The following is a 14,184-nucleotide window of genomic DNA, read 5'->3' as shown; positions in this document are numbered from 1 at the left end:
ATGTATACAATATCCTGTCTGCGTGTATGCCTGCAGGCCAGAAGAGGGCACCAGATCTCATTACAGATGGTTGTGAGCCACCATGTGGTTGCTGGGAATTGAACTCAGGACCCTTAGAAGAACAGGCAATGCTCTTAACCACTGAGTCATCTCTCCAGCCCTTTAAGTAGTTTTTAAAACTACAAATTCTTTCCTAGTCGGCTCAATTTCCTCTCTCTCACCCACCTAAGGTCACCAATTCACAGCAGCTCTCACTAAAAACCCCTCCTCAGCAATCAATCACCTGGTGTCACATAAGTAAACACCCCATTCAGATTTAAGCCACCACCTTTACACGACCACACCTCTATAGGTCTGTCCTGAGATCTGAACAGCCACATCCAAGAGTCTGCCTGCTGAATAGTACACTTTGATGCACCCTTATCTCAGCTCACAATCCATTCACTGCCTTTTCTGCTTTTCAGTCCCGCCAGTATCCTATATTTTCTGTTTAGTTAAAAGTAACAGGACATTCTCTGTTCTGGTATCTGGGAGTCACTAGTTTTACAGTAACTGACACTATTCACCAAAATTGTCAATGCTCCTTCTAAGTGCACGGTAAAATTAGACTTTTCTACTTCATGAACTTAGTTGTGTCCAAATAATTTGCCTTGGTGGATCAACAGAACTAACATCTGGGTTCTGCAGAAGCCTTAGATGCCACAGCTTAGCCCCTTTCCTCTGCCACAGCCACCGGCAATGTTCCAGAGACAGAAAGCTGATGGTTCACTTCATCTCAGAGTGTTTCACTGAGGCCAGTTCTCAGTGAGAACCACCAAGGCGTGTTAGGAAATAACCTCTCTTGTCAAACTGAGCTTTGAATTGCCAATCCTGAGTCACTCCTAATCCTTGGCCTTTCCAACTTCCTCATCTCCCAAATACAAGTCATCCTAGGTAAGTCCTTCCTCATTCTCACTACTGAGGTCTGAGTTCAGGACCTCAGCAATGCACACCTGGATCATTTTACAGTTACCAAGTCAATCACTCTTTGTCTAACTTTAATCCCTTATTAATGGTCTTCCACAAAAGTGCCAGTGTGATCCTTAAACCCTAAATTGCATCACATCCCTTAAGATTACATTTCCTTGGAGGCGCCTTTGTGTTCCGGCTTCATTTTATATATATCCAAAACTGCAGACATATATTCTGGGCATGGGGACTCTGGGCATGCTGCTGTACTCAGGGAATCTGATTTCCTCTCTGTCTCTCCTTTACACTAATTCCACCTTTCTTTAAGACTCAAGTCTCAATCCTCTGAAACCATCTAAAGACATCACAGGCTTCAGGCAGCCCTCGCTGAGCACCATATGCAGCTTCAGCGGGGCATTAGCACAATTTATTTGAACACCCCCCCCAACACATTCTATAAGTTTCTCTAGCCCCTTCCACAAGAGTCCACTTCACTGGCTGAACACACCACCTAATTTGGGTAGGCAGGCTTGAAAAGACAAACTCAGAACTATCAGATTCTTTCTAGAAAGAGGCTTGTGTCAGATGCGGGAGTAGAGAGTAGGTCCATAAAGAAACAAAGAAGATACACAAAGACAAACAGCCTCTTGAGAGAAAAAGGCAGAGTCACTTTGATTGCAGCTACCTTTCTGATTCCCAGTCCCTGGACCCAGGAAGCCTCACTGCTCTATGGCCATTACAGCCTTTATTCTTCAGTTTAGCAAAGATCTTTTTTAACAAACACCAGTACAGGAGATAGGTAACACTTTCTGTCCTTCCCAGCTAAAGCGAGTCAAAAGCCTACTAAAGCCCTAGGAATTGAAACAGGAATATGTTCAGCCCTCTCTCTAATCAAGAAGCCATCCATCACTAGAGCTACATTTCATAAGTTGGCAGACCTTTTTGTGAAAAAAATGCATACCTAAATTGTCACTACTGAAAATGAAAAATGTATCCTCAATATCTCTACTTCACTTTAAATTTAATATTTATGGACACAGTAAACCAGCCCAATTTTTAAAGAAACTACATGAAAGGTCTACCAGTAAGATTGAGAAACCTGGGAACGGATCTAAAAGTGGTCTATTCTAAAGAACACAACCATGGTACATACACGTAAGGTATATAGTACAGTGGTTCTCAACCTTCCTAATGCTGAGACCCTTTACGACAGCTCCTCATGTTGTGGTGACCCCAACCATAAAATTATTGTTGTTGCTACTTCATAAGTATAATTTTGCTACTGTTATAAATCATAAAGCAAATATCTGTTTTCCAATGGTCTTGGCAATCCCCGTTTTAAAGACTATCAGAATCACACGAACAAATAATTTTATTCATGAATTATCTAAGGACTCCAATAGTGCTTTAGATGGGACAGTTCTAAGCCGTTCTTATGAACTGCTGACACTGCCTACAGCCCTTCCAGTCACTACTGAAGATCAAACACTTCCAAATGCACCTAGTTTAAACTCCTTCATTTGTAATTAAAAATTAAAACGATGGCCAACATATGACAGAATTTTAAAAAACACTCAACACAGGACGTGTCTTTAAATATTACTGTAAAGCACAGTAATATGCAAAATGCTTATTACAGATTAAGTAAAAAAGGCTTATAATCACAGTGTATAAATCCTTTGATTACACTGTATTATAATAAGCACATACAGGGAGCCAGAAGGAAAAACATGCTAATGGAAGGAGTTTGGTGGGGTGATGCTAAGATCACAGACTTTAACCAAAAAAGAAAAAAAAATTACAGACTTTCTTGTTCTCCATTCTACATAAAATGGCTGCTAAAGCTAGGTTATGAAACAGCCCCCCCCCCACCCAAAAGGGCTCTGGTGTGTTGAAGGCTGGGTCTTCAACTGCTGGTGTTACTTAAACAGGTGAATGCACTATTAGTATTAGGAGGTGGGGGCTGGGCTAAAACACTAGGCTGTAGCTTTAAGGAGATTTTATCTTGTCGCTGGCTCCTTCCAGCAGCCTGGCTACAGGCTGAATCAGAGCCAGTCAGCACAGACTGAAACCTCTGAAATCCTGAGCCAAAGTAACTCCTTGCTTTACGATCTTAGGTGTTTTGCCATGGCAACAAAATCTAGCAGACACAGCATGTTATTTCTTTAATTAAGTTACTTTAAGTAGTTAGACACTTTAACTTTGGTTCTTTGAACTTGAAAACCAGAGCAAGCAAGAAAAACTGCAGGTGAAAATCTCCCTAGTGTTAGAAATCAAAAGAATTACCCTTGGGGGCAGGGGTGGTGGTGGTGGGGTAATGGGGGAGTCAACTGAAGGAGGGCACAGGGGAACTTGGAGGACGCAGGTACTTCCCCACTGTGTGCTTGCTCCATTGCTCTGTTTAACTCTGTAAAAATTCATTGAGCTGCACACCATGACGTCCATTTTTCTGTATGAATATTTTCTCACAATGAAAGCTTACTGAAAAAAGCAATTTGTTTAAATAGGTTTTCATACACTATGAAATTCAACTATTGTGCAAAAAATTGGACAGTAATTCTGGGTACTTAATTATGTGGCAACACAAAAAAGAATGATGTTAATGAATGTCTACATAATCTCTTCTTTAATGTTCTGTACTGTCTGTGCAAGCGTGTGCACACAGGGTGAACTGTACAGAGATGTCAAGAGTCTAACCTTCAGGAGCTGACTTCTCCTTCCACGGTGGTTGAGACTGAACTAAAGACAGCAGGCTTAAGAGGCAAGCCTTTTCACCTGGTGAGCCATGTTACTGACTTGTTTACAGGAATGCTTAGTTTAAAAATTCCAATGAAACTGGCCCCTGGGGAAACAGTACAGCACTTTCCACAAAGCCTTCAGAAGGATCTGTAGGATCCTGGCACTCACAGAAAAGCAAGGTGTGGGGTATGCCTCTGCAGCACCAGGGAATGGAACCCAGCAGATCCCTAGAGTTAGCCAGCTAAGCCGGTTTCAGGGTCATGACAGACTGCTTTAAAAACACGGTGGAGCACAAAATAGGGCTATTTTCACATTTCACTAAAGAAATGTATTTCCAATTTTAAAGCGAATAACCACTCAACTTCTAAATATTAATCACAAAACAATGTCTATATGACAATCAAAACAACTATCACTGTGTTTGACAAACATTCTACTGACTGCACCAAACTGCATAACTGCATCATGGAGAGGAAAACCTGCCAGGAATGTTGTCAGTGTCCCTGCAAAACCAGAACCAGGCTCCACTCCTGCACTTGTGAAAGGTAAACATTTGTCTGGCAACAACTTTGCCAAAGGAATTGATTACTTTGTGACATAATGACTCTATTTTAATACAAATAGCAACCCTTTTCATTCCCTTTGACCTTTAAACCCCAAATAATAACATTTTCCCAAGCAGGAAAAGGAAAGAGGGTAGACTCTTCAAGGTGCATCTTCCCAGCTGTCGTTAATACCTGGCAGTGCTGCCACCTGAACCCAAGTTCCAAGCACCACACCAATGGCGACTCACTGGGAACGAAGTCTATTCTGTGACATATTTCCTCAATACTCTACGGTCCCAAAGTTAATTTACAAGAGCTCAAAGAGCCGGGCGGTGGTGGCGCACGCCTTTAATCCCAGCTCTCGGGAGGCAGAGGCAGGCGGATCTCTGGGAGTTCGAGGCCAGCCTGGTCTACAAGAGCTAGTTCCGGGACAGGCACCAAAGCTACAGAGAAACCCCCGTCTCGAACCCCCCCCCCCAAAAAAAAAGAGCTCAAAGGCAGAGTATTTTACAGACTGGCTTCCAACCCTTCCAGGCCGTGGTCCTCCCCAAGCACACTCCTCATTGCTAACTGTTGAGTACGTGAGATTGCTGAAAGCACCTTCAGCCGCTAAGACAGCACAGACTGTAATGTCACGGCTCAAACCTTGTGCTCATGCGTTTATGCAGTACTCTTATCAAAAATATACTGCTTGAATCTCAGCATGATCCAGTAACCTGTTTAAACACAGACTAAACGTCCTTCTACAAGATACTACCTCATAAAAGGTCAACTTCGTGAAAAACTTTTTTTAAAGCGAGGGAGGGGCCTATTCTAGACCTCGGGGAAAAATCACGTGGTCTTTGAAGATACACTAGAGAAAGGAGAGGAGGCAGAATCCCACTTTTAGAACAAATGAACTCTTTTTTTTTGTTGTTAGCTCTTTTGTTTTGTTTTGTTTTTCAAGATAGGGTTTCCCTATACAAAAAAAAGTCCTGGAATTCACTCTGTAAACCAGGCTGGCTCTGAACTCAGAGATCCACCTGCTTCTGCCTCACGAGTGCTGGGATTAAAGGCGTGCGCCACCACACCCAGCTAGAACAAATGAAATTTTAATAACCAACTGTACTAACAAATCAGTGAATTGGATGGGCATTCAATGTAGTATTTCAACTTTTCTGGATGCGTGAAATATTTCCATGAAAAAAAAACTGCCTCGAAAAATCAAAAAAAAAAGAAAAAAGAAAATATTTAATTTAAAATTAAATATTCAAATGCATAGGACATCAATATGCAGTGGTTCCAATATTTACAGATAGATAGTAGGGAGAAAAAAACGCTCTATATACGAAATAAGACGAATTCTTTTACAAAAAAAAAATCGTAACAAGTACCCTTTTCCTTCAAATGATTTTAACATAAAGAACAAAATACTGCAATATTTTTCTTAAAGTTTGTGAGTATAAGAATTTTAAGAACGGGAAAACCATTACGAGTTATCTGATTAGTTAACATTGTATAAGGAAATGTACCACTTCAAGTACACTAACTGGGAAGCGATCTCGACATAAAAATGCCAATTAAGCCCTGATTTTTAAACACACAGACGCAGCAGAGATAATTCCGCACTGACTTATAGTTTTTGAAAGGTTTGAGCCAGTGTGACCTTCTAGGAGAAAAATTCAGGCTGCAGCCAAAAGGAGGTATTGACGTGATCTTTTAAGATCGTAGATACGGGCTCGGTGAGAAACACCAAAAAGATAGTAAATGTCTGTGATCACCCCGGGGAACAAAACCAGCCCTGATTCCATGTTGTCAAAGGCACGCTCAACAGCACTAGCACCCTGACACTAAAACCTAGAGGTCCGGGCCATTGCAGGCGTTCTCCACGATTTCTCCCAGTGCAAAAACGTTATGAGCATTTGCCATGAGGGCCCACCTGCAGCCATCTTAAGTTCGGGGGGAACCTAAGGGCTGGGGGCACCCAGTTCGAAGCCCGGACATCAACCACAGTCCCGGAGGCTCGGAAGGGGAAGCCACTCCTAAGTCCTTCGCAGGCACCGCGCGTCGAGGTTAATCAACAAAATCCCAACGCCGGGAACCGGGCAAGCGGCCCGGTGCCCTCATCAAACATGGCCGCCTTAGGGAAGCGCGCTGTCACGTGACGCCCGCGCTCTCTCTCCCCCCCCCCCCCCCCCACGCCTCGGCGCCCGAGGTCCCGATGGCGGCGCGCCCCTCCCCCCGCCGGGCTCCAGCACTCACTCTGGGGGGTAGAGCCGCAGCTCCTCGATATCGCCTAGGAAGGAAAAGAGCGTCCTCATCTGCTCGCTGGTCACCGCCGACGAGAGGTTCGTCACCTGAATCACCGCCGTAGGGAAGAGGCCGAAGCCTAAGCCCAAACCGAAGCCGCCGCCGCTGTTCATCCCGGCCCCGCTGCCGCTGCCTTCCCGCTCCCCAACGTCCACGACGCGTCAGCGACGGAGCTTGGGAAGCGCAGACGCGCGGCCGCGAGCGCGCTCCCGCGGGCTAATTCGCGGCGCCGGGCACGTCTAGCCGCCCGCCGCGCGACTCTCCTGCTCTGGGGGCTGCGCGCGCCGGCCGGAAGTGTCGCCCTGGTAACGCGGCGGCTCCCGCGGGTCCCGGCTGCTCCAGCCTCCGGGCCTGGTCGCGGCTGCTGCTGCTAGGCGTCACTGTGTCCCCAGAGATGTTTCACCGCTGCCGCGGGTCGAGGAGCGGAGGTTGTCCCCTGAAACTCTGTGCGTCCGTCATCGTAGGAAGCCCGGCTCCTGCTGGTCGGCTACGAACATCGAGGAGGAATCAAGAGGCCTGGGCTGCAGTGGGGGGAAAAGGCAATAACGTCTGGACAGTACAAATAAATACCTGACCAAACTATAGCTTTCTTAAGTACAGGCTACTGCCCCACTTAACCTGTTTTTAAAGCTGGCATGCACCCTGATAGTGAGAATCCTTGGAAATTTCCACACCAAGTATGGAGATTCCGACTGAATTAAAGTAAATGAGTAGGTGTCATTGTTTATAAAATACAATTTATTCACTATCAGAGCTTGATATTTATACTGTTAGACAAAGGTACCTGCGGTCCACATAGAACTTGCACCTTAATATGCCTCAATACTATTCAACCAGAGCGGCTATCTCCAAAGTGCATGGTCTGGAGTCCATTCCTGTAGGCCCAAATATCGAGAAACATACTATTATTGAGACTTTTCACATTAACATTTGTGCTGGTGAGCTAAAAGCAACAGTAGGGCTGAGGTTGTAGTCACATCGGTAAATGTTCTCCTTGAAAGCCCGGTGTTGATCCAGTAAACCTGAAACTGCCGTGTACTGGTTATCTCAGCGCTGGGGAGGTGGAGGTAGGGCGATCAGAAATTCAAGGTCACCCATGACGACAAAGCAAGTTGAGGCGAGACTGGGTAGGCTACGTGAGATTCTACCAATAGATGGACATATGGATGGATGGATGGATGGATGAATGATGGATGGATGGATTGATGGATGGATGGGTGGGTGGATGGATGGATGGGTGGATGGATAGATGATGGATGGATGGATGGGTGGATGGATGATGGATGGGTGGATGGATGGATGATGGATGGATGGATGGGTGGATGGATGATGGATGGGTGGATGAATGGATGATGGGTGGATGGATGGATGATGGGTGGATGGGTGGATGGATGATGGATGGGTGGATGGATGGGTGGATGGATGATGGATGGATGGGTGGATGGATGATGGATGGATGGGTGGATGGATGGGTGGGTGGATGTGTAGTAATAAGGACGGCGGGGCTGCGTCCCCAACACCCCAGCCGCCTGCTCGGCTAGCTTATGCCCCGAAATAATTACACGGACACTGTATTCTTTTAAATACCGCTTGGCCCATTTCTCTTCTAGGCTAATTCTCACATATTAATTTAGCCCATTTCTAATCATCTGTGTGTAGCACCCCAAGGTGCGCTTACCAGGAAGATTCTAGCCTATGTCCATCCTGGGTTGGAGCTTCATAGCGTGCGTCTGCCCAGGAGCCAGGAGCATGGCATCTCTCTCAGGCGTCTGCTCCCGAGAGGAGAGCTGTGGCGTCTGACCTCACTTCCTCTTCCTCCCAGTGTTCTGTTCTGCCTACTCCACCCACCTAAAGGATGGCCTATCAAAATGGGCCAAGGCAGTTTGTTTATTACCAATGACCTTCCTCCATCATGGATGGATGATGGATGGATGGATGGATGATGGATGGATGGGTGGATGGATGATGGATGGGTGGATGGATGGATGGATGGGTGGATGGATGATGGATGGATGATGGATGGATGGGTGGATGGGTGGATGGATGATGGGTGGATGGGTGGGTGGATGGATGATGGATGGATGGATGGGTGGATGGATGATGGATGGGTGGATGGATGATGGATGGGTGGATGAATGATGGATGGGTGGATGGATGGATGGATGGATGATGGATGGATGGGTGGATGGATGATGGATGGGTGGATGGATGGATGGGTGGATGGGTGGATGGATGATGGGTGGATGGGTGGATGGATGATGGGTGGATGGGTGGGTGGATGGATGATGGATGGGTGGATGGATGATGGATGGGTGGATGGATGATGGATGGATGGATGGATGGGTGGATGGATGATGGATGGATGGATGGATGGATGATGGATGGGTGGATGGATGATGGATGGGTGGATGGATGATGGATGGATGGGTGGATGGATGGGTGGATGGATGGGTGGATGGATGGGTGGGTGGATGGATGATGGATGGGTGGATGGATGGGTGGATGGATGGGTGGGTGGATGGGTGGATGGATGATGGATGGGTGGATGGATGGGTGGATGGATGGGTGGGTGGATGGATGATGGATGGGTGGATGGATGGGTGGATGGATGGGTGGGTGGATGGGTGGATGGATGATGGATGGGTGGATGGATGATGGATGGATGGATGGATGATGGATGGGTGGATGATGGATGGATGGGTGGGTGGATGGATTGATGGATGGATGGGTTGATGATGGATGGATGATGGATGGGTTGATGATGGATGGATGATGGATGGGTGGATGGATGATGGATGGATGGATGGATGGATGGGTGGATGGATGATGGATGGATGGATGGATGATGGATGGGTGGATGGATGATGGATGGATGGATGGATGGATGATGGATGGATGGATGGGTGGATGGATGATGGATGGATGGATGGATGGATGGATGATGGATGGGTGGATGGATGATGAATGGGTGGATGGATGATGGATGGGTGGATGGATGGGTGGATGGATGGGTGGGTGGATGGATGATGGATGGGTGGATGGATGGGTGGATGGATGGGTGGGTGGATGGGTGGATGGATGATGGATGGGTGGATGGATGATGGATGGATGGATGATGGATGGGTTGATGATGGATGGATGGGTGGGTGGATGGATGGATGATGGATGGGTTGATGATGGATGGATGGGTGGCTGGGTGGGTGGATGGATGGATGATGGATGGGCGGGTGGATGGATGGATGGATGGGTGGGTGATGGATGATGGATGGATGGATGGATGATGGATGGATAGATAGATATAATGGTAGGTTAAAGGACTGACAATCAGGAAACAAGGCTGTTTCTAAACTGAGTTCTGGATATTCTTCACCTCTGTCCACTCACACTACACTAGCTGTAAATTTCAAGTAAGTTCCTTGTAAAGAAATGCAACACTGATTTTTTTTTCAAATGCACCATGTGCTGGCCTTGAATTCATAGAGATCCATCTGTCTCCCAAATCCTTGAGATTAAAGGTTTTTTTTTTTTTTAATGATCAATGTAAAACAAAACAAGAACTTCTGTACAGGTAAAGTAGCTGTCCCCAGCAAAACACTCACTGTATTACTGAGTTTTCAAATGAAATACAAGGTTTACTGAACTTGTATATGCCACCTCGAATATTGTCAGAATTTAAAGTTGCTAAGCCTTGTCTTCAGACTCAGCACACGCCTTATCATGAAGACTGCTCTTTGTGCACTTGAGAAGACTGTGCCTTCTGCAGTCAGAGTATTAGGCCACTATTCTAGTTTGCTTTTCCATTGCTGTGACAAGCACCACGACCAAAGCAACTTGGGGAGCAAAGGGGTTCATTTGACTTAAACACCTTGGATCACCGTCCATCGCTGAAGCAAGTCAGAGCAGGATTCAAGCAGGAGCAGACAGGAACCATGGGAACTCTGGCTTGTTCACAGGCTCAGCTACCTTACATACCCCAAGCCCACCTGCCCAGGGATGGTACCGCCCACAGTAGGCCTGGCCCTCCCTTACCAGTTAGCAAGAAAACACCCACAGGCATGTCCACGGTTTCAATATGGTACACGTAATTCCTGAAGGCTCCCTCTTCGCAGATGTGTCATGCTGAAAAGCAAAATGAGCCATCCTGTCACTTGGGTCAAGCTGGTTGATAATATTGCTCAAGACTTGTTTCCTTGTGTGGGATGCGCTGTAGGACCCAGACTAATGATACTGCCCACGCTGTTAAAGCCACATCCACTGCTGTTTCTGATTAAATCATTCATTACACAAGGAGTGCCCAAGTAAAAGCCCACCAGAATAGTGTGGGGGTGGGGGATAGACCTTTTCTGCCATGTTGAGTCTCTAGCACCCTCTGTCGACAGTGTTTAATATTGCACCATCAGACATTCATTTACACAACGCTGAAAACCAAAGGTGAATTTGGAAAAGCAAATGTATCTCCTTTACAGTATGTGACCATTAATGTCTCTCTGTAGTTGTTTAAAATTCTTCTCTTCCATTGGGGACTGGAGAGATGGCTTAGCAAGCACTGCTCTTTCAGAGAACCTGGATTAGAGACCCAGGACCCATGGCAGGCATCTCATAACCTCCTGGAACTCCAGATGCAGAGGGTCCAACCCCTCTGGTCTCTGTGGGCCTTGTTCTCACTTGACACACCTATTTGCTATTTGCCTGCATGTATAGCCATAACACATGCATATATAGCCATAACACATGCAGAGGTCAGAGCTGCATTCAGTCTGCAGCACAACAACCAAACAAAAACACAAGCCAATGACAAAGTGTTTTGCTTTTTCTGCTGCTGTGACAAAATACGCTTGGCAAATAAACTTGAAAAAATTATTTATTCCAGCTCATAGTTCCAAGTTACAGTCCACAACGGTGGGGACGTCACAGCAGCAGGTGAGTAAGCAGTTGGTATCCTTAGACCTACAATCCAGGGGCAGAGGCAGATGGGTTCCTGTGCTCAGCTCACTTTTTCCTTTTTATACAGTCCAGAATCCCAGCCCAGCAGGCATGTCTTCCCATGGAGTTAACCTAACCATGGGAGTCCTCCACAGGCATGCCCAGAGGCCTGTGCCCTGGGTCATTCCATATTTCATTAAATTGCAATTAGTCACCACACAAAGGAAACCTAGTTTTAAAACATTTCACTTTAATTCAGGTGTGTTGTGTTTATTCAAAAGGCAAAGAAGCAAAAAAAAAGTAATTAAAAAAACATATGAATTAAGAATCCTGGGAGGCATCCAGTTATGCCAGCACCATTTGTTAAAGATTCTTTCTTTCTTCCATTGTATACTTTTGGCTCCTTTATCAAAAATGAGGTGTTCATAGGTTTGTGGGTTAAAATTCGGGTCTTCTATACGATTCCATTGGTCGACTTCTCTGTTTTTATGCCAGTACCACACTGTTTTCATCACTGTAGCTCTGTAATAGAGTTTGAAGTCAGGGATGGTAATGCCTCCAGACAATCCTTTATTGTATAGGATTGTTTTGGCTATCCTGGGTTTTTTGTTTTTCCATATAAAGTTGATTATTGTCCTCTCAAGATCTGTGAAGAATTTTGATGGGACCCTGATGGGGATTGCATTGAATCTATAAATTGCCTTTGGTAGAATTGCCATTTTTACTATGTTGATCCTCCCAATCCAAGAGCAAGGGAGGTCCTTCCATTTTCTGGTATACTCCTCAGTTTCTTTCTTCAATGCCTTAAAGTTCTTGTCAAATAGATCTTTCACTCAACTTACCCCTGGACCCAGCAATACCACTCCTGGGAATATACCCAAGAGATGCCCTATCATATGACAAGAGCATTTGTTCAACTATGTTCATAGCAGTATTATTTGTAATAGCCAGAACCTGGAAACAACCTAGATGCCCTTCAATGGAAGAATGGAAGAAGAAAGTGTGGAATATCTACACATTAGAGTACTATGCTGCGGTAAAAAACAATGACTTCTCAAATTTTGCATGCAAATGGATGGAAATAGAAAACACTATCCTGAGTGAGGTAACCCAGACCCAAAAAGATGAATATGGGATGTACTCACTCATAATTGGTTTCTAGCCATAAACAAGGGTCACGGAGTCTACAATTGGTGATCCCAAAGAAGCTAAGTAAGAAGGTGAACCAAAGGAAAAGCATATAATTGTCCTCTTGGCTATGGGAAGTAGACAAAATTGCCGGGGAGAAAATTGAGATCTTGGGGGTGGGGTGGGATGGGGGTAAGGGGAGATGGGGAGAGAAAAGGGAGAAGGGGAGAATGGGGGGAACTTGGGGAAAAAGGAGGATTGCGATAAAGGAAGGTTGGATAGGGGAGCACGGAAGCACAATTCTTAGTTAAGGGAGCCACCTTAGGGTTGGCAAGAGACTTGAACCTAGAGGGGCTCCCAGATGCCCAAGCCGAGGTCCCCAGTTAGTTCCTTGGGCAGCTGAGGATAGGGAACCTGAAATTACCCTATCCTATAGCAATACTGACGAATATCTTGCATATCATCATAGAACCTTCATCTGGTGATGGATGGAGACAGAGACAGAGAACCACACTGGAGCACTGGACTGAGCTCCCAAGGTCCCAATGAGGAGCAGAAGGAGGGAGAACATGAGCAAAGAAGTCGGGACCACGAGGGGAGCACCCACCCACTGAGACAGTGGAGCTGATCTATTGGGAGCTCACCAAGGCCAGCTGGACTGTGACTGAAAAAGCATGGGATAAAACTGGACTCTCTGAACATGGCGAACAATGAGGGCTGATGAGAACCCAAGGACAATGGCACGGGGTTTTGAACCTACGTAATGTGCTGGCTTTGTGGGCGCCTAGCCAGTTTGGATGTTCACCTTCCTAGAAATGGACGGAGGGGGGAGGACCTAGGACTTACCACAGGGCAGGGAACCCTGACTGCTCTTTGGGCTGGAGAGGGAGGGGGAGAGGAGTGGGGGGAGGGGGAGAAGGGTGGGAGGAGGGGGAGAAGGGTGGGAGGAGGGGGAGGGAAATGGGAGGCTGGGAGGAGGAGGAAATTTGTTTTTTTTTTTTTTCCTTTTCTCAATAAAAAAAAGTTAAAAAAAAAAAAAAAGAATCCTGGGAGGCACCCCTCTCCTCCAGGGCTTGGGATTGCACTCAGGACCATCTCTCATGTTTTTTTTGTTTGTTTGGTTGGTTGGTTTTGGTTTTTCAAGACAGGGTTTCTCTGTGGCTTTGGAGCCTGTCCTGGAACTAACTCTGTAGACCAGGCTGGTCTCGAACTCACAGAGATCCACCTGCCTCTGCCTCCCGAGTGCTGGGATTAAAGGCGTGCGCCACCATCGCCCGGCTTGCCCATCTCTCATGTTAAGAACGTGCCCTGCCACTGCGCTGCACCCCAAAAATGAGTTTTAGTTTACAAGGACCTTAAGTATATGTGATGATTTCCTTAAAAACTGCACTGTTTCTTCTGGCAAAGGGGAAATGAGCTTTCTCCAGTAGAGTGACAGTGGGTATATCAACCACAATCCAAGGCAGTACCCATGCCCAGGAGTAGCCAACACTAAAAGGGTTCTGTGTTGTGGGGGAGGGTGCCCGTGCACATGTGCACACGCTTTTTTGAAGTATTACTTGTTTTGATTTTTGTTTTTTACTTGAGGGAGGGGAGTTGGGTGAGTAGGGAG

The 14,184-nt window shown here is 46.1% G+C and overlaps 1 protein-coding gene across 2 annotated transcripts in view; it reads right to left on the bottom strand.

Moving 5' to 3' along the window:
* Srek1 (splicing regulatory glutamic acid and lysine rich protein 1) overlaps nucleotides 1-6,749 on the bottom strand; it is a 33,665-nt gene extending 26,916 nt beyond the window's left edge. For both annotated transcript variants that reach the window (XM_041663288.1, XM_041663289.1), the window contains exon 1: nucleotides 6,474-6,749. In XM_041663288.1, the coding sequence (XP_041519222.1) occupies nucleotides 6,474-6,634 (161 nt within the window). In that variant the 5' untranslated portion in view covers nucleotides 6,635-6,749. The remainder of the gene's footprint in view (nucleotides 1-6,473) is intronic.
* Between the last annotated feature and the right edge of the window lie 7,435 nt (nucleotides 6,750-14,184).

The sequence above is a fragment of the Microtus oregoni genome, unplaced genomic scaffold (genome assembly GCF_018167655.1).
Source record: "Microtus oregoni isolate MIOR12 unplaced genomic scaffold, Mior012 000014F_ref0000157, whole genome shotgun sequence".
NCBI lineage: Eukaryota > Metazoa > Chordata > Mammalia > Rodentia > Cricetidae > Microtus > Microtus oregoni.
This window is presented reverse-complemented; position numbering and strand designations above follow the sequence as displayed.